The 17,823-nt window shown below is 48.1% G+C and overlaps 7 protein-coding genes across 7 annotated transcripts; 5 read left to right on the top strand and 2 right to left on the bottom strand.

Moving 5' to 3' along the window:
- Positions 1-268: 268 nt before the first annotated feature.
- On the bottom strand, positions 269-1,405 carry N7520_003814 (putative transcriptional regulator; the record flags this gene model as incomplete). The annotated part of the gene is made up of 2 exons (XM_057137749.1): positions 269-1,081; positions 1,151-1,405. The coding sequence occupies 2 exons, from the start codon at positions 1,403-1,405 to the stop codon at positions 269-271; spliced, it is 1,068 nt and encodes a 355-aa protein (XP_056998214.1).
- An 844-nt stretch (positions 1,406-2,249) lies between these two features.
- On the top strand, positions 2,250-4,736 carry N7520_003815 (uncharacterized protein; the record flags this gene model as incomplete). Its single annotated transcript, XM_057137750.1, has 4 exons — positions 2,250-2,934; positions 2,984-3,008; positions 3,070-3,633; positions 3,680-4,736. The coding sequence occupies 4 exons, from the start codon at positions 2,250-2,252 to the stop codon at positions 4,734-4,736; spliced, it is 2,331 nt and encodes a 776-aa protein (XP_056998215.1).
- A 371-nt stretch (positions 4,737-5,107) lies between these two features.
- On the top strand, positions 5,108-5,829 carry N7520_003816 (flavin-linked sulfhydryl oxidase; the record flags this gene model as incomplete). The annotated part of the gene is made up of 2 exons (XM_057137751.1): positions 5,108-5,253; positions 5,325-5,829. The coding sequence occupies 2 exons, from the start codon at positions 5,108-5,110 to the stop codon at positions 5,827-5,829; spliced, it is 651 nt and encodes a 216-aa protein (XP_056998216.1).
- Positions 5,830-6,231: 402 nt separating this feature from the next.
- N7520_003817 (coatomer subunit alpha) lies at positions 6,232-10,170 on the bottom strand (the record flags this gene model as incomplete). The annotated part of the gene is made up of 6 exons (XM_057137752.1): positions 6,232-7,565; positions 7,617-8,212; positions 8,263-9,565; positions 9,619-9,938; positions 10,007-10,036; positions 10,103-10,170. 6 exons carry the CDS (start codon positions 10,168-10,170, stop codon positions 6,232-6,234), a joined length of 3,651 nt encoding a protein of 1,216 aa, XP_056998217.1.
- A 1,219-nt stretch (positions 10,171-11,389) lies between these two features.
- N7520_003818 (uncharacterized protein) lies at positions 11,390-12,076 on the top strand (the record flags this gene model as incomplete). Its single annotated transcript, XM_057137753.1, has 1 exon — positions 11,390-12,076. One exon carries the CDS (start codon positions 11,390-11,392, stop codon positions 12,074-12,076), a length of 687 nt encoding a protein of 228 aa, XP_056998218.1.
- Positions 12,077-12,310: 234 nt separating this feature from the next.
- N7520_003819 (uncharacterized protein) lies at positions 12,311-13,731 on the top strand (the record flags this gene model as incomplete). The annotated part of the gene is made up of 3 exons (XM_057137754.1): positions 12,311-13,329; positions 13,379-13,593; positions 13,652-13,731. 3 exons carry the CDS (start codon positions 12,311-12,313, stop codon positions 13,729-13,731), a joined length of 1,314 nt encoding a protein of 437 aa, XP_056998219.1.
- A 1,646-nt stretch (positions 13,732-15,377) lies between these two features.
- On the top strand, positions 15,378-17,446 carry N7520_003820 (Acyl-CoA dehydrogenase/oxidase; the record flags this gene model as incomplete). The annotated part of the gene is made up of 7 exons (XM_057137755.1): positions 15,378-15,555; positions 15,600-15,798; positions 15,873-15,992; positions 16,047-16,196; positions 16,249-16,765; positions 16,823-16,877; positions 16,935-17,446. 7 exons carry the CDS (start codon positions 15,378-15,380, stop codon positions 17,444-17,446), a joined length of 1,731 nt encoding a protein of 576 aa, XP_056998220.1.
- Positions 17,447-17,823: the final 377 nt, after the last annotated feature.

Here is a 17,823-nt window from a genome sequence, read left to right on the forward strand (position 1 = left end):
ACTCCAGGACAGCGGTACATTCCCCCTGTACTCCAAATCAAAAGGCAATTGTTAACGGTCACAGTTCTATAATCTAGTGCTCTTCATTTCATCCGTCGCCATCTTCAGCTTGACAGCTCAACGTATGAGTGGAACCAAGGCCGGCCGGTGAGGCAGTACATACACGCGACAGAGGAAACAGTCAGAGAATAAGGATATATTGGGTCCTTATGAATACAATTGCTAAACATGATTGATACGTGGAAATTAAGCAGTCCATCCGCCTTCATCAGTCCGACTCTTCACCATCGCTTTCCAGAAATGCAAGCGCCTGTCGACCTCGAGCAGCAGCACGGCGTGGAGGTGGTCCCTCATCTTCGTCTCCGCTCCCTTTTCCCCATTGCTTCGCACCTTGTTGGATCTGCTCCAAGTCTGCCTTGAGCTCTCGCTCATCGCGAATCTGATTGGCTTTCTCCTGCGAGTACCGCCCCGTCATACCAGCATCCTCGAGCATCTCCTTGAGATGCTTAATCTTTGCCTTTGCGGTGTCGTACGGCGCCAGCTCACGGAACCACATCTTACGGATACCACATTTGACGAGCCACCCTTGTAACCGCTTGATCTCTGCCTGATCGGGATCTTCGTCGTCTTTGGATTTGGCTTTGGGCGCCGGCTTCTTCTTTTCCTTCTTGGAGGATGCATCGCTACTCTGTCGCTTGCGTGTAGGCTTGGGTTTGGGTTCCTCATCCAGGACCACGGACATCTCGCTTTCAGAGTCGTCCTTGACAACTTCCGACGCTTTCAACGCATCGGAATCTTCTTGGGCATCTGAACCTTGTGACTCGTCTGTGGCGGGTTTCGGAGACACCTTTTTCTTGGGTGCCGCACGCTTTTTTGGCTTTGTGACCTCTTCCTCACTCTCGTGACCAGAAAGCACTGGTACATCGTCCTCCGAAACAGGAGTTTGTGTCTTCTGGCGTTTTCTCGGCTTGGGTGCACTGTCACTATTAGAACGCTTGGGCGCAGTCTTTTTTGGTTGCGGCGGAGGCGATGGGGACTTTTCGGTTGAATCAGCATCGTCGTTTTGCGCTTCCTGCGCGTCCTGTGTCATGAAGATGGCATTTTAGTGCTCGATAGTTCACGCGCACCAATTGACCAGTAAACCTCTTACCACTTCATCCTTTATAATTTTTTCGCTTCGTGCCTTCCAATCCCCCGTATTTTTTAAGTATCCCTCTATTAGACCAAGCTTCTTCTCCGCGGCAAGTCGCACTCGTTTCACAGTAAGCTCCTCCATGTTACCGGATTTGAAGATCCCGGCGATCTCATCGCGCAGTCCCTGTTCAAGTTGGTCATCGGAAGGAGTAGAAGACACATCTGGTTCAGACTCCGATTCGGAGTCTGGCAGCTTATATTGACGTGCCATGGTCGCAGACGTTTTCCGCAGACCTATTGAGAGTGTCCAATATCAATGCAATTATTAATGCGTTGAAGATGACTTCCCGAGAAAAACAAATTCCGTGGCGATTGAATTGACATTGACACGTCCAGTCGCGTGAAGATGACAAAGCTTATCAGCGCCTTATCAATCCAAACGTTTCAATGAACCCTGGAAATAAAACATTCCAAGGGTTCATTTTATATATTTTACTTGATTCTCCTGTCCTTCCAATCTTAATGTATGTATTGAAATTTAAACGATTGGCTGGAATATCCGCCAAGGTATGATTTTCTTTTCAAATGTTGGAAGATAGTGCGAAAATATATTACATTGATGAGCCGGTGCATACGACATTTGAAGATTCAAATGCACATATATTGTTCATGAATACATATGCATCTCCATGTTGACCTTATAAGTCTCCAGGGTATGTAAGTCACAACATTTTGAAGTCATCTAATAAGGTAGCTAGCACTTTTGATACAAAACTTCCAAGGTTGATATAGAAGCATATATATTTTAGTACGAAGTAAATGAAAGCAATACATACACCTGTGGTACTTGAGTTGCAACAAACAATGATTGAATACTATACTTAAATACCAATCTCCTCCATATACAACCATAATGAACTAGTGAGCTACGCCGTCGAAATAAATTAGCAATTAATCAAGGTTTAGGGTAGAATGACTGGACCCTTAGTGGATCCTCTACTTACCCCGCCTGTCAAACAAAGTAAGCACTTGGCCATATTTAATTAAGAACCCATTCAGAAAATTTGATTTCACCCCAATATTCAGCAGCGGCGCTTTGATCGCATACTGCAGTTATGGACCCTATATCCATCACAGGCCTGGTCATCGATGTCTCTCACATCATATCATGCCTGATCAAGTACGCCAAATCGGTGAAAACCGCCAGATCCGAAATGCAAAAGCTAAGCGAAGAATTGTTCGCTTTAAAAGGCATTCTCGATCATCTGGCAGCCCAGTCGTCCTCCGAAATCCCCAAGTTTCAACATATCGAGTCAGAGGGCTCGAGTCCCTTCAATGAGCATGTCATGAACAGGGTCCTCCAGGCAACAAAGGAGTTCCTCGAGTCTTTGTTAAAAGATTTAGAGCCTGCAGAAAGCAAACTGAAAAGTTGGAAACAGAAGCTCGAGTGGCACTTTACGCAGGAAAAGATTAATGATCATCTTATCCGTCTAGAAAGAGTGAAGTCGTGGTTGATACTCGTTTTGACTGCAGATCATGCTGCAGTCGAACGGGATTTGCAGCAAGAGATTGGAAGTCTAGCGAGATCTTTGACTGAGGATCTGAAGATTAGAGAGCAGGAGAGGAACCAGATGGCGAACCGGGAACTATTTGAATGGATGGCCCCGGTGAGTCCGGCTAATTCGCATTTGCGGGCGTGTGAAGGATATGATATTGCATCTGGGAAATGGTTCATTGGGGGCCATCTCAAGCATTGGTTGTGGTATGGGGATAAAAATATCTTCTTCCTTGTTGGAAAATGTATGCTGGTCTTATCTATTCGGAAGATGCTTTACTGATCTATGGCTAGCCGGAACTGGAAAGACTACTCTGTTGTAAGTGGCACTTATACGAATTATAAGCAGGCGAACAGTGTGACTTATTATAATTTTGCAGTGCTCAGTGTGTTGATGAGCTCGTCTCAATGGCTTCTCGTGATCCGACCCTCAATTTCGCATACTTCTACTGCACAATGAGTAACTCGGCCTCTCAGGTCCCAATTAACGTACTGGGATCCTTAGTAGCTCAGTTCTCGGGGAAAGAGGATTACATACTCGACAATATCCGATCAATATACAATGATATTCCCAAGTCCCAGGCTCACAAGCGAAGCATTGAGATCACTGCTCTTGAAGAGGTCATTATCAAACATGCCTCTGGCAAGACAAAGGTCGTCATTCTGATCGACGCGATCAATGAAAGCCAGGACGCCAGGCATATCGAGACTTCTCTATTAAAACTTGCCAAACTTTCCTCGAATATTCGCATCATGGTCACGACTACATCAACTATGGTGCTTGCCCGAGATGTCGAATTGCTCAATATCAGCGCAGAGATGATGTCGGGTGATATCAAAGCCTATATAGATTACCGCCTAGAAAACGACAAGGCATTGATGGACCGAAAGGATGAATTCAAATCTGAAATTCGAAAGACGTTATCGGATAACGCAGGTGGATCGTGAGTTTCACTTTATCCCGTTTATGTGCTAGTCTAACTGTAGCAGATTCCGCTGGGTGCAGCTTTCCATGGACAATCTTTCCGCTCAGCGAACTACCAGATCAATGCGCGAAGCTCTAAGAAATCTACCAGGAACTCTGCGGGAGATGTATGCCAAAACACTCGACCAGATATCTGCTGAGGACAGACCATTTGTGCGAGAGGCGCTTTTCTGGATCAGCTTTGCGCGAGACCACCTCTTCGCTAGTGAAATGCTCACACTCGAAGTTCTCAACGAGCTAGTCGTACTAGACGAGGAATGCACCACACTAGATGAAGACATGATGCTTGTTCCCGCTCAAATTCTTCTTGATATTTGCCAAGGTCTCATCACCCAAGATCCGTGCGGTCATATCGTCCTCGCGCATGCATCGATCAAAGACTTCCTAACATCCGACTGGATACTATCTTCCCGGGTTAGCTATTTCAGCATGGACTTGACAACAGCAAACACGATCATTATGCGAAAGTGCCTCAACTACCTCTGCCTTGACAATTTCAAAGATGGATACACAACCAAGGGGAGAATCTTTTCACGCTTGGCCAAATACAAGTCCTTGAAATATGCAGCATTGATGTGGCCAAAATATGCTGCTGATACCGAGCTTGGAGACCCCGAGCGGCGTCTAGTGCAGAAGTTCTTTGACACGAGACATCTTCCTTGCCAGGGAAACTTTGGCGCTTGGATGCAAGTTCTCATACCAGGGGTGGAATTCTCAGTTATCGAAACGACACATCCGCTGTACTATGCCAGCTCGTATGGTTTAGATTCCGTTGTCAAGATGATCCTCGAGTTCGATACTGATCTTGATATCAATGCGCCGGGAGGTCGGGTCGGTGCCACTGCTGTCTTCGCTGCCGGGAATCGTCAAAATTTCGATACAGTGCAACTACTTCTGGAAGCAGGTGCAGATCCCACAATCTCGGATCCCGAGACAGGTTGGAGTATTTTTGATTTGTCTACAATGGCAAGATGGTCTGGTCTTCGGGGTCCTCTGGATCAATGGCTTTCTGGCCAAGGAAGTGAATTACAAATGCGATACCGAGAGAGGTACGGATTGTAACTTGAAGCTGAAGAGTTACCTTTCTAAGAGCTGGGAAATGGGCAAATGATGAAATGAAGAAACATTTGTAGATAGAATTGAAGTACCTACATACCGTGTAGCTTCTGTTTGAGCATTAACAAAATCAGTCAGTACATGAGAATTCATTTAATTAGAATTAAAAGGACGAAAGAATTGACTGCAGGGAGTAGGAGTCATTTAAAAAAGAAAATCCGATAATTTTGGGGCTTAATTGAAGTCGCTCTATAGAGCCAAGTGTTTACTGCTGACAACGCTAATTCCGCCGATCCCGCCTCCAACCGCATTAGAAATCAAACTTTAGTACCTACTTCCATTTCCATCACTTGTTTTCCTCCCCCAAACCACGCAAAATGGCAGAGGTTTCTCCAGAGCAGCTAGCTTCCCTCAGAGGGCAGGCTCATCTATTCAACCAACAAGCCCCATCACCCTCCAAGCAATCGCAAGACAGCGAATCCGCCCTACCAAAAGGCGTCGTCCTAGACAAAGATGGGAAACCGTAAGAAACCCCGAGCATCATTCCACCCCGCACCATCTCTCAGCTCAAAAGTCTAATAAATCATCTACTAGCTGCCGAACCTGTACATCCGTCTCCTCATGGCGCGCCTTGACAAAACAAGCCAAAGCCGACTCTTCAACCTCAAGCGCAAGCGCAAACGCAAGCAAAACCTCCACAGCCCCCCTCGCCGTCCCAGCTTCGTCATCTGAACCACCGATACCTTCAGACTGCCCACCTGACGTCGAAGAACTCGGGCGGTCAACCTGGACCCTCCTGCACACGATGGCAGCGACGTACCCCGAAAAAGCAGATACGCAGCAACAAAGCGACATGCAGGGATTCCTGAAGTTGTTTTCGCGACTGTATCCGTGCTGGGTTTGCGCGGATGACTTCAAGACGTGGATGGCGCATCCGAGTGGACGCAATCAGCCGAAGCTGGGTGGGCGTGCGGAGTTTGGGTGGTGGATGTGTGAGGCGCATAATGAGGTGAATCGCAAGCTGGGAAAGAAGGAGTTTAATTGTAACTTCTGGGAGGAACGGTGGAAGACTGGGTGGAAGGATGGGAGGTGTGATTAGGAAGGATTAGAGAAGATCTACTGGTAAGATCTGACTATTGTCTCGGATTTGATGTAGATGGACTGTATAAATATCTCCACTTTGTACGATAAATGTAGTTTATATAGATCTATTGTATATTTTATATTACTTGAACATGAACAGATGTTGGAAATCTGATCGTATTACAAGAATTGGACGAGAAGAAACATTCGCATAAACTGGAACCGCTAAACAATTATAATCCCGGTACAAAGACATCTAGACAGGGTGTGAAAGCAGGAGATTTTGTCTCCCAAAAAAGCGCCGCCAAACACACAACTTCTCCAAGCAGAAAGATGGAAAGAAACCTTTTGTACCTTCATGCCAAGAAGAGGAAAAAAGAAACCTGGAGGGAAACCGTCAAACTTCGTCATGTTGAATTTAGAGACCAGGGACGAATAGACGCAGGCCACTGGCCGGGGCGCCGATCTCGGTGACCTCGGATATCCGGCAGACGCTGCCCTTGTACATCTCGTGGTACTTGGCGCCGGAGAAGAGGTCTGTCACACAGGGAGAACCGCTGAAGATGGGAGTGAAAGAAGCAGCACAGATGTCGAACTCGGCAAACTGATCGAACTCAATGTCGATCGCGTCAGACGGGTTACGTTCACACTGGGCCTTGATCTTGCGAGCCTGGTCTAGAAGCTTGGCGGAGCCACCGTTAGCCAGCATACGGTTGGCGAAGCCCAAGGCGGAGTTGTAGTTCTTGTTGGCAAAGGACAGCTTCATGGCAGCCATCAACGCTAGTTGACGATGAGCAACTTCCAGCTTGGGAATGGTGAAGTAAGCGGAGAGCTCGAGGCTGCGCTTGAGGCCCTCCTCGGTATCAGTAGGGACGGAACGACGCTCAAGCTCAATGGACATGGCAAGAATATACTCCCGTGCAGTGGCGATGATCTTCTTCGCCTGCTCTACCTCCTCCTCAGAGGAGACAGAGTTGACGAGGAGAGTGTGCAGGATACGCTTGAAAATTTTCACACCATCCTCCAACTTATTGGCTCGCATGGCAGCGTAGCCTTCTTGGAGGTCAACGCTTGCAATAGTCTCCAGATCGCGGGGAATGATGGGCAGGACTTTGCGGTTATCTGTCTCATCGGTGGTTCTCCGGACATAGTTGACCAAGGGTGGCAGGCCGGTGCTGGCGGGAAGATAGGTCTTGGAGGCTTTGTAGACCTCGAGGAATCGGTCCTTCAGAGGAGCAAACTGCACAGCGCCCACCTGTCGGTTGAGAAGCTGCATAGCGGTGTCAAATGAGCCAGCCGCAACATGGTCGGCTGCCAATGGAGAGTTACGAGCCCACATATCGGCCTCGGAACTGCCCGCACCAGCTTCGGCGCTTTCCACATTGACAAACTCAACATCCTCCTCAACATTAACATCATCACCCATATCCCATCCAGAGGCATCTTCCTCTTCATCTTCCAGGGTATCTTTGGCAAGGACAGCCTCTGTTTCATCCTCACCGAACTCCAAGGCATCGGTAGCCTCCTCATCACCACCAACCTCCCCAAGGAGGGCCTTCTCGAACGAAGAGTGACCGGCAGCCTTAACAGGCCACTTAGACTTGAAGGTAGGGACAATAGGGCGAGGGGTCTGGAGGGGTTCCCCAAGAGAGGGCAAGCCGATCTGGTCTTCCGTCAAGCCGCAGGATTCTAGAATGGACTCAGCCTCTTCGGTCAAACCATGTGACTTTGCAGTGAGGTAGGCCAAGGGATCTAGTGTCTATTAGTAAACACGAGAAAGATATTAGGGGGTCTGGGACATACACAAGTCAACCTCCTTGAACATCTGGATGCGGTCTTCAACATCTCCACGGTAGATAGCGTTCTGGAAGCGGGATGTAAAGTCACCCCGGTGCTCAGCAATCTTAGCCATACGAGCAAGCTTCTCCTGGTCGCCAGTGGCCAAGTAGAGGAAAGACAATTTGTCGAAATTTCGCTGCTTCTGGTAGGTCATTTCAACGACTTGGTGGTTACCATGGGCCAAGGCCTCAGCGCCAAGCCGGCTCCAGAAGTTGGGACGGTCAAGCTCACGAGCCATCTCGATAGCAACTTCCAGGTTTCCACACTCAAGAGCCAGATCGAAGCGGGTCTGCGGGTCTTGAACGAACTGCAGAGCAATCTCCGGGTAACCCTTCTTCTGCAGGTAAGAAATAATGCTCTGGCCAACCAAGCTAGAGTTCTTGATTATCTGCAACATCTCATCGTAGTTTCGCTTAACTAAGGAAAGCTTGAAACGGTACTCGGTGGGATCAATTTCGAGAACCCGGGGCTGGGCATTGCGATCGAGGCAGTAAACGTTACGTCCCTTGACGCGGACAAGGTAAACTGTTTGATCTAGAGTGCGAATGATTCCGTTATCACTGCGACAAGATTAGCATCTAATTCCAAATAAAATCTGTCTCATACATACCCGTTCAATAGCGAATACTTGATGTGGTTCAGAGTAGAGTAGATAAGCACACCAGCATCGTCCCAGGTTGCGCTCTTGATGCGAATGGTCTCGTGCAGGGTGCTAACTTGCTCCAGGGTCTTGGTAACAATGGTAACATTGTGCTTGCTGAGAAGAGCACAGTAGAGTCCGTCATTGGACCAGACAACGTACTTCACACCACTAACAGTAACTTCCGCAAGTTGCTTCTTCTGTTGAATGTCGAAGAGAACAACAGTTGTGGGGGTGATAAACAGGAGGCAACCAGTGCCGCCAAAGTAGATATCAGTTGTGCCAGCAGGAGGCGTGATAGTCTTGGTAGTGGAGTTGCTGAGATCCTTAATGTCAACCTGTTGGGTCGAAGGGTTGAACACTGCGAAGCGGTTACGAGCAACAAAGACTGCAGAAGTAGCCTGGCCACGCTTGACATCGGTGGGCTCAACCGCACCAGTAGCATCGCGGGGGAGGTTGATCAATTCGTAGGTTCCGCTGTCGGCGGGGGATGTGACCAAAATAGCACGCTCAGCCGGGTTGTAGGAAACGGTGCGCGGGGGGATCCACGGGGAACCCAACTTGCGCAACGAAAGCATCGGAGGCGACTCGACATTCTTGGAGAAGTCATATGACTTGACGTGCTTCTCCTTGGTAATGTAGAACAGCTGGTTCTGGTAAACGGCGGAAGCAGGTCGCTCGCGCTCCAGCTTGAACACCATAACACCAGTATCGTGGCCAGCGGCGAACAGATTAATCTTGGGGTGGGCAGCGATAACCCAGAATCGGTCGGAGTCGCGCTTGAAGGATTGAACGGATGTGCGCTTGTTAAGATCCCATACACGAATTGTCTTGTCTTCGCCGACGGAAAGAATGAGGTCCTGGTGTGGGTGGAACAAACAGGCAGAGGCATTCTGGAAATGGCCGCGGCAGGTGTCAACTTCCCAAGCCTTTGTGTCACTCATTCGCCAGAGCTTAACCAAGCGATCATCGCCCGCTGAGACGATCAATGGCAATGTGGGGTGGAATGACACCCAGTTCACACCGCGGTCATGGCCCTCCAGAACGAACTTCACAATAGCGTCTGTGTTACCGAACATATCTGCCTGGTTGGGGTTGGCTCGGGCCATCTGGTCTTCGAAGGAAATCGACGTTGGGGCGGAGTGCTTCTTTCGCAAGCCGGAAATATCCCAGATTCGGACCGACTGGTCGAGCGAGGCCGAGGCAATGAGATCCTCGGTGGGGTGGAACTGGGCGCACATGACATAGTGGTTGTGACCGGTCATGGTACAAACTGAAGAACGGAGCGTTAGTAGAGCCTTGCGCCGAACAGCTGACACGACTTACTCAAAGAGCGGTTCTGCCAGTTCCAGATTCGAATAGTCTGATCATCAGAGGCAGACAGGATCCAGGGGAGTTCGGGATGGAAGAAAACGGTGCGCACGTAATCCAAGTGACCGTTCAATGTGAAGAGACACCTCCGAGTCTGGTAGTTCCAGACCTTGATCTTGTAATCATCACCTCCGGACACAAACAGGGGTTGGGTTGGGTGGAAATCAACGCCGCGGACAGGGCCATCGTGTTCTTCGAATCGGTCAATCAGGGTTCCCATGCGGTAGTCCCATAGTTGAATGGTGGAAGAGTGAAGGGAGACCAGAATCCATGGCCTGGTGCTGATGTTAGTGAATATGCTCTAGCTTGTAGGTGTGTAGGTGTCCCCGCGGGACCGACTGACCGTGTCGGGTGGAAAGCAATCCCCTTGGCCCTGGAGGACTTAGACTCAAACTGCGTAATAGATAAGAGTCAGTCAATGCAATTGAAGCAAGTTTACACAGCATGGTAGGGTGGAGGTGGATGCTTTGATGTCGGGATATCGAGGGGCGTTACCTTAGTGAGCATGTTTGGGGATGATTGCATCTTGAAAGACCTGGCCGGAGCCGCACCGAACACTTGCAAGCTCCGCACGCGAGAGGAAGTAAGATCGGAGAATCAACCAATGCATCCACTTGCCAGAGTGGAACAAAAGGGCAAGGCGCAACAGTGGTTGGATACCTATGCTGGAACGTAGCAGGCGTAGCAAGGTAAACTAAACGTGGACTTAATGTGTAAGCGAATCGTGGCAGCCAATCATGCCCGCGGGCGGTGAGTGGTCAGGGGAAAGGGTCCGTGCATCCATACTCTATAACTTCCCTTCCTACACACTTCTTATCTCCCTCCTCACTCTCAACACCTTTCATAACTGACGTTGATCATGGATATTTGTGCATTTATCCTTGTTAGTTGATTGCAGAAGCAGTTTCTGAAGATTGGAAAGATCAAAGTCCACCGTCTGGTCCCTCGCCTCCAGCTGCAAGTATCCCGGTGCATACTGCTCAATACTCCTAGACCACGACCCATGGTCTTCCCAATTCGCGAATTGATTTCGCGTAAGCTCTTAGTATTTTCCAGTCTATCTTGAATGGGAACATTAAAATCCAGCCTGTCGCTACATTTGAGTAAACTACATCCAGCCCCTAGCCTTCTCTTCGATTTCTCCCGGCGATAACAATTCATCCCGATGAAGACTGAGACCTGTGAACGCAACTAGCATTGAGCTAGTCTGTTTGAAAGGTGCCTGTAACTTTGTTGGTACCTATTTGTCTCTCTCGCATGTTGGGAGCTCGGTTGCTAGAGTCAGGTTGAAATCTATACAGACGTATGGGGCGCTAGACTAAAAATTGCAAGTTAACCGTATGTCGTAATTCATTTCATACATTGTAGGCTATTCTTCAATAGGCTTGACCGTTGAAAATTCACACTGTAGATAGGTTAAGCTCTTCCATACAGTTAATTCTAGGGGATCGTGGTGGGTCTTTGGGAACCGGGGGATACATTACCCCCGCCGCTGGAAACATCTAGAACATGTACGCGACGATCACACGAGCGAGGTTGTGTTGAGTTACTTGCACCCCATTCTCAGTTACCCTTGGTATCTTTTTACTCCAATTATTTCCGCCTCTTTACCCTTTGCCTTCCATGCAGGTTTTGTTGGTAGCGAGTCTTGAGCAATTGGTGACGTGATGCTTCCCGAGGGCCGTGCCCACAGTTATACATCAACGTACGCCAACATTCATGGACAATGAATGGCGATCTTCAAATAAAGGATCTGGATTCCTCAAATGTCACAGTCGCATCCACTGAATCAGCACGATCTTCACCGGCTGCACCGTCTAATACAGGCGCGCCAACAGATCACAGCGGACATAGTTTGAATGGGTCGGGTCCGTCGACACCTACGGCTACCAACAACTTCCACACGGCGCCAGACATGTCCAGCGTCAAAGTATATTATCCTTATGATGTCGAGGAGCCAGATCATGAGCCCGATCCTGTTGTGCAAAGATTAGATTTACCGTGTCTGCCAGACTCGTTTGAAGGATGGCAGCGCGACTTGTTGGATTGCATGAATGGACTGGGCAACGACACACCGGACACTGTTTCCAAACCATTGATGGGACCTCCAAAGGGTCAGAAGCGCAAGCCGGGCAGTATGTCTGGGGTCGGGTACCAATCCTCGCATTCTCATTCAACTTTGAACACCGGACCGGGTGAGGAGCCATTATCCGTGCCTGGTCTGGGTTTGAAGCGACGGCGAAGGCGCAGTAAACTTCCAGACGATCATATGAAAGCTGGTTATTCCGCTTCTCCGCATGAAGTCCGCGAGGACAGAGCTAATAGGAGCTCGAGTTCCGATCTGTGGTCAACCGATAGCAGTGCTGAGACAATGCACGAATCTGCCGTTACCGATGACATGGATATTGACTGAAAGTGCATATTCGGCCTTCCAACTGCTCTCGACTTTCGGGGCCCTTTTTGCGAGGGGAAACGATGACCACGCGCGACGTGAGAAGACATGACGTCATTTATATCTCAGAGGTTCCAGATTGCCCATCCTGCAAATAATAACCAGTGGCTGTCTGACTTGCAGAGAAATTCCTTCATCATCGTAATTACCCATCACTGCCAGTTCTTGATTTTTGGGCAGAAACTCGGCATCACTATGGCTACTCGAGCATCGGCACGCCAGGCCGCCAAGAAGGCCAAAAAAGCCATCACGGGACTCATGGAGGGCAGTGGGAGTGAGAAGGATTCTGCTGGCTCTAAGCGTAAAGCCCAGCCAGAAAAATCTCCGCAGCCCAGCAAGCAGAGAGAGATTCAGGAGGAGTCGAAGACAGAGGACAGTGCAGATCCATCAATGGGTGGGATGTCTGCAACAAAGCCCGTTGAACAGAGGATGTCAGGTGGTGTTCCTGGAACCCCCGATCCAGTTGATCCATCCTTTCCTCCAGCCCATCAGATCGGATCCGTTTCCAAGCCAGCCGCAAATGATCTCCCAGACTTTCAACCAATTGGTGCACAGCCCAGAATGGGAAGTGTTCCAGGAAGCAGCATTCCCATCGAACAGCCTGCCGAGTCTGGCCTGTACGAGGAGTCTGGTGTCCGCATATCTAAAGACAGGGAGAGTGCTGTTCCATCCACCATTATGGAAAAGGGCATCATCTACTTTTTCTTCCGTCCGCGTGTCAATATAGATGATCCGCACAGCATGGGTGACGTAGCACGAAGCTTCTTCGTACTTCGTCCTATTCCACTCGGTGCTGAATTGGACAATAATCAGGGTCCAATGGACAAGGATGCCCAATGCCGCTTGCTGATGCTCCCGAAGAAGAAGTTCCCTACTTCAGGTAAGGAACGAGACATGGCATTTGTGGAGAAAGTAGAACAATCAGTGAAGGATCTTCAAGAAAACTTTGTCGCGAGCAGTACATATCAGACTGCTACCCGGGGCGAACGTACCACTGAAGAGGCCAGACCATATGCAGAAGGCGTCTATGCGATCACATTAGCGAAAAAGTCATCTCATCTTGCATACGAAGTAACAATCCCTGCCAATATAGGTGAAATCCAAGAGAACTTTGGTCTCTACCAGCGAGGCAGCTGGATCGTTCAGTCGAAAAATCCCAAGTTCCCTGGTCCACCTTCGGGCCAACTACCAAAGGCTGCTGCGTACCCCAAATCGTAAGTTTAATTTTTCATATGCGAGGCACGTGTACTGATGCCTGTGCAGCGTGCTTGAGAAATTCGGTGATCTCCGATGGGTTCCCTTGCAGCCGGAATTCATCAATTATCCGAATGCGCAAATTTTGATGATTGGAGGCGCGATGAACAGTTGGGGCAAAGCCGCGACGGCCGAAGGGAACAAGCCGCTCGGTGAGCCAGAGCCTGGACAGGAGCTTGAGAGACTTGCTGAAGAGAACGAACATCGAATCGAGCACCTGCAGGGTAAGCTTTCTCATGTTCTGCTTTCCTTGATATTATAGCTAATGCGTCGTTCATGCAGGCAATGAAACCGTGTTCCAGGATCTCGGGATGCACGCAAAAAAATATCGTACACTTCCTACCACATGGAGCAGTGTCTAATTCGATGTATTGCAATATATGTACTTATAATTTCTGATGAAATTACCTTTCCGTGCAATAATAACAAAAGCAATGGTAATTGTTATTTGGATCATACAACTATCTCGGTAGCGGATTTCCGTCGGGTTGTCTTAGATAAAAGTACAAAGCGCCACCAACAACTATCTATACGTACCAACCTTGGAAGTGTTTCATTTTGGAAAGAGAAAATAAAACAGAAAAACAAGCACATCGCGTATGCACATGCAAACGAGATTTAAGTTTGACAGCTACCTAGCATTACTGTGGGCGAAACAGCATCAATAGTCTAACCTAGAGATGTCATCTACACTGAGGACTAATTAAGCACTGAGATCACCTACTAGTACAATCGACCCACACACACCTTATACATGTGATTGACCCTAGTGGCAACTCTAGAACGTAATGAGATGATTGGAGGACTACCAAGTGAGTGAAATGCATCCACCAGGCATTATTTTCGAGTATAACAGCGTTCTCTTCTGAGCTTCTCCCCCTTTGGCCATGTAGTGAATAGCCTTCAAAAGTAAATCAAAAAGTAGCGGTGAAGGCACGGCCCTTGATAAGGTTCCATGATTTCCTATATGCCATTGTCAAATCCACTATTCAGAGAAAATAGAAAATTATTCTGTCATTGATCGCGCTAGCATGTGTGGCGTTTTTTAGGTCCTATTGCACGCCTCTTTTGGGTCTCCCGATCCAAAGATCCATCCCTTCTTAATCGAAATGGAGGCGTTCGTCTCCGTCTGAAGAGAAATACCCGGTAAAAGCTTCGATAAGTGGAGACATTTGGCGAGGAAGAAATAATATCCGTAGATAAAAAATATTATAACTGATTGTTATTGCCAATGAAGATTCTTTTTTTATTTTAAGGTAGCTGCTATTTAGATTGATGTTAAAACACCGGACGTTTAATGTTATTAGCAGTACTAAAATATTCCATAGTACAGGGTTGAATATAGTAAACATGTGAGACGTCATATTGAAATGTGCTACCTAATTAAGAACGGATTATCTCGGAAGATCATCCTTTAAGCCACTCGTCTCCATTTAGGAGGATTCCCAACACCAATAAGCGCTGGAATCCACCAAAAAAGGCTCGTTTTGGAACAGCATATTTATGAGTGAAGATTCACTAACTCTAAGTACAAGGTTCTGGGCAATTTTCAAGTAAATCAAAATCTTTCCTTCAAATCCTTCTAAATAGGAAGCAAGTGAGAAATTTCAGATTGGTTTCAGTTCAAGGGACCAAAGGACAAAAGCAAACGTAGTCAGCGCTCCACTTATCTCCAGCTGTAGTTCTTGACCCAATATTATACAGTATTTTACCCACTCCAGATCAATAGACGATGGAGAATCAGCTAGCCACCAATTCCCAAGAGCCAGGTTCATATACGGAAAAATTACAGTCGGTATACCCAGAAATGGCAGGAGTTTCGTTGTTCATTGCTCCACTGTGGTGCCAAACGCCACTTCTTCAACCCCGATCTGCTTTTATTGAAGAAGCGCAGTAAGCCACTTGAAATTTGGCGAAAGGGATTTCTGGTAGTTTATTTACTCTTAGGTTCGCTCTTTGATCCAGATATCGTGAATTTGTTCAATTTCTTACATTATAATCGTGCAATATGGAAAACGGATTACAGGAACAGCTGCAGCTGCTGACACAGTCGATCCCTGCCCTCGATGATCTAGCACGTTCAGAGCTCTTCAAACCTACCCCTCGCACTTTCAGTGTGGAGGAAACTACCAAACTGACTTACCAGAGAGCGAAGGCTTTTGCCAACGGATACGGTATGCTCTTATGTCTCCATATACTCTCTAATATTATGATAACCAAAAAAAAACAGGGTTGACACTCAAGGATGTTCTATATATAACTCCTAAATTCTGGAAACTGCACCTGCAGAATTTAATCGCTATGGATGGTGGTGCTTTCACTCTCCTGAGCATCCAGTGCAATCTCTTTGTGGGCACGCTGGCTCCTTTTTCCTTGAAGCGTCCGGAGCTCCAGTCGATTATCCAATCTGCCTTGGATTTCGATATCTCGTGAGTTCATCTTCAAGCAAATCACCAAACACTTTCAGATTCATAGCTGACATGGTGTGGATATCCACGCCCAGGGCGCAATTTATGTTGACTGAAGTCAATCATGGGTTAGACGCACGGAATATCCAGACAACCGCGACGATTCTGCCCAATGGTGACATTGACCTTCACACTCCAACGCCGAATGATGCGAAGTAAGCCGAATCTGTCGAGTTCAACTGTCTGAAAATTGGCTGACGGAAGACTAGGGTTATGCCACCAACTACACCGCGGGGTGGTCTACCAGTAGTTGCAATTGTAATGGCTCGTCTCGTGAATGAGGATAAAGACTGTGGAATCCGGCCATTCCTCGTCCAACTTGGAAACGGAGAAGAGATGTGCAAGGGTGTTATCGCGAAGTGAGCTCCCGAGAACCCTCACGTCCAAGACATAAGCTAATTCATTGAAAAGGGCTCTACCTCAACGAACAGGTGCCCACCCAGTCGACCATGCTATTACATACTTCGATCACGTCCGTCTCCCGAAATCCGCCCTCCTTGGCAGCTTAGAGGAAACAGAAAACAAGCGCGAAGGCTTCTTATCCTCAATCCACCGAGTGGCAGTAGGAACTCTCTTCCTCTCAGCTTGTGTTGTCCCATGTCTCAAGCTCGCCACATTCAATGCCGCGGCTTTCAGCCAGAACAGACTTGTCAGTGGCCAAGGTGGAAGCCCAGTTGCAGTTATTGAGTTCCGAACTCAACAGATGCCCATTCTACACTCCGTCGCCCAGTACAGTGTGCTAGAAGCATTTGCGGTTTCCGCGGCGATTGCGTTCCGAGAACAGAGCGTGGATCCCCGGGTGCGTCATGGTATAGCTACGGCTTTCAAAGCCGTTGCGCTTGGTCATTTCAGCAAAAGTGTCAGGGCTATGAATGAGCGGTGTGGATGGCAAGGACATTATGAGATTAACCAGATTCTGCAGATGGAGGTAAGATCCTAGTATTTCCTGTGCACGTTGTCAGTGACTGATCCAATTTTCTTTTAGCTGGAAATGCGCGGTGCTTCGACCGCAGAGGGTGATATTCGGGTTCTTGCTATACGTACGTTACTGAAACCCGAAACCTCTGTTGAGGGACTGAAACCAAAATGAATTCTAGGACTCGCATCCGAATTGTTGATTGGCCGTTATCAAATGCCACCACCAAAGGATCCAAACAGCCCCATTGCTCGACATGAGACCTCTCTCTTCTCTGAAGCGAGAACCCTCCTGCAACAAGGTGCGAATGGAGCTCACCGAAGTGAAGCATTCAATCGTGATATTCTCCCACTCGCTCTCCCCTTGGTTGAAGCAATTGGACACAGAATGGCATATGAGGCCGCCCTGGAGGCCAATATCGACATTAAGCTGCTCAACCTTTACGAGAGCGGGGTTATGAAGGAAGACTCTGCATGGTATGTTGAAAAGGGTGGACTCAGCAGAGAAATTCAACGCGAAATGGAAGCCCAAGCCACCGATGCCTTGCTTCCTCAGCTAAAGGATCTTTTGCTCGCTTCTGGTGTCCAGCCTTATAGCAATGCTCCTATGACTTCGAAGGCGCTGTGGAATGATTTCGTTTCGGGTTTGGAGGTCTTCTCGGGAGATGCATCTGCAGATCTGACCGATTTCTGATGAGATGAATGTTTTTGGTGGTTTAGCGATAGATCAATTCTGTTAGATTATATGTATAGCCTTGGAATAGGCTGTAATGATGACGCAATATTGTGAGTTGCTATTAGCTTTGTATTAATAGGTCATGAGTGGCCGACTGACTTCCTTAATGCACCTTATTGTGTTTTTCCAACGAGGCCTTGTCGAGCCACCCGGCCCTATTCTAATTCAAGAGACCTGAAGGGTCGTCTGCATATTAGAGTACTAGGCGGGGCACTAGGCGGGAGACTGAGTAGGAGACAGGGTATGCATAGTAAAAACATTACATGGTTGGTCTAGGCGCCGTACAAAACGTACGGCGGGAAGCCTCCAGTGCTAGAGCACTGAATACATCGCAG

This window comes from Penicillium odoratum (genome assembly GCF_028828045.1).
Source record: "Penicillium odoratum strain IBT 22623 chromosome Unknown utg000003l_segment0_segment0, whole genome shotgun sequence".
NCBI classification, from domain to species: domain Eukaryota; kingdom Fungi; phylum Ascomycota; class Eurotiomycetes; order Eurotiales; family Aspergillaceae; genus Penicillium; species Penicillium odoratum.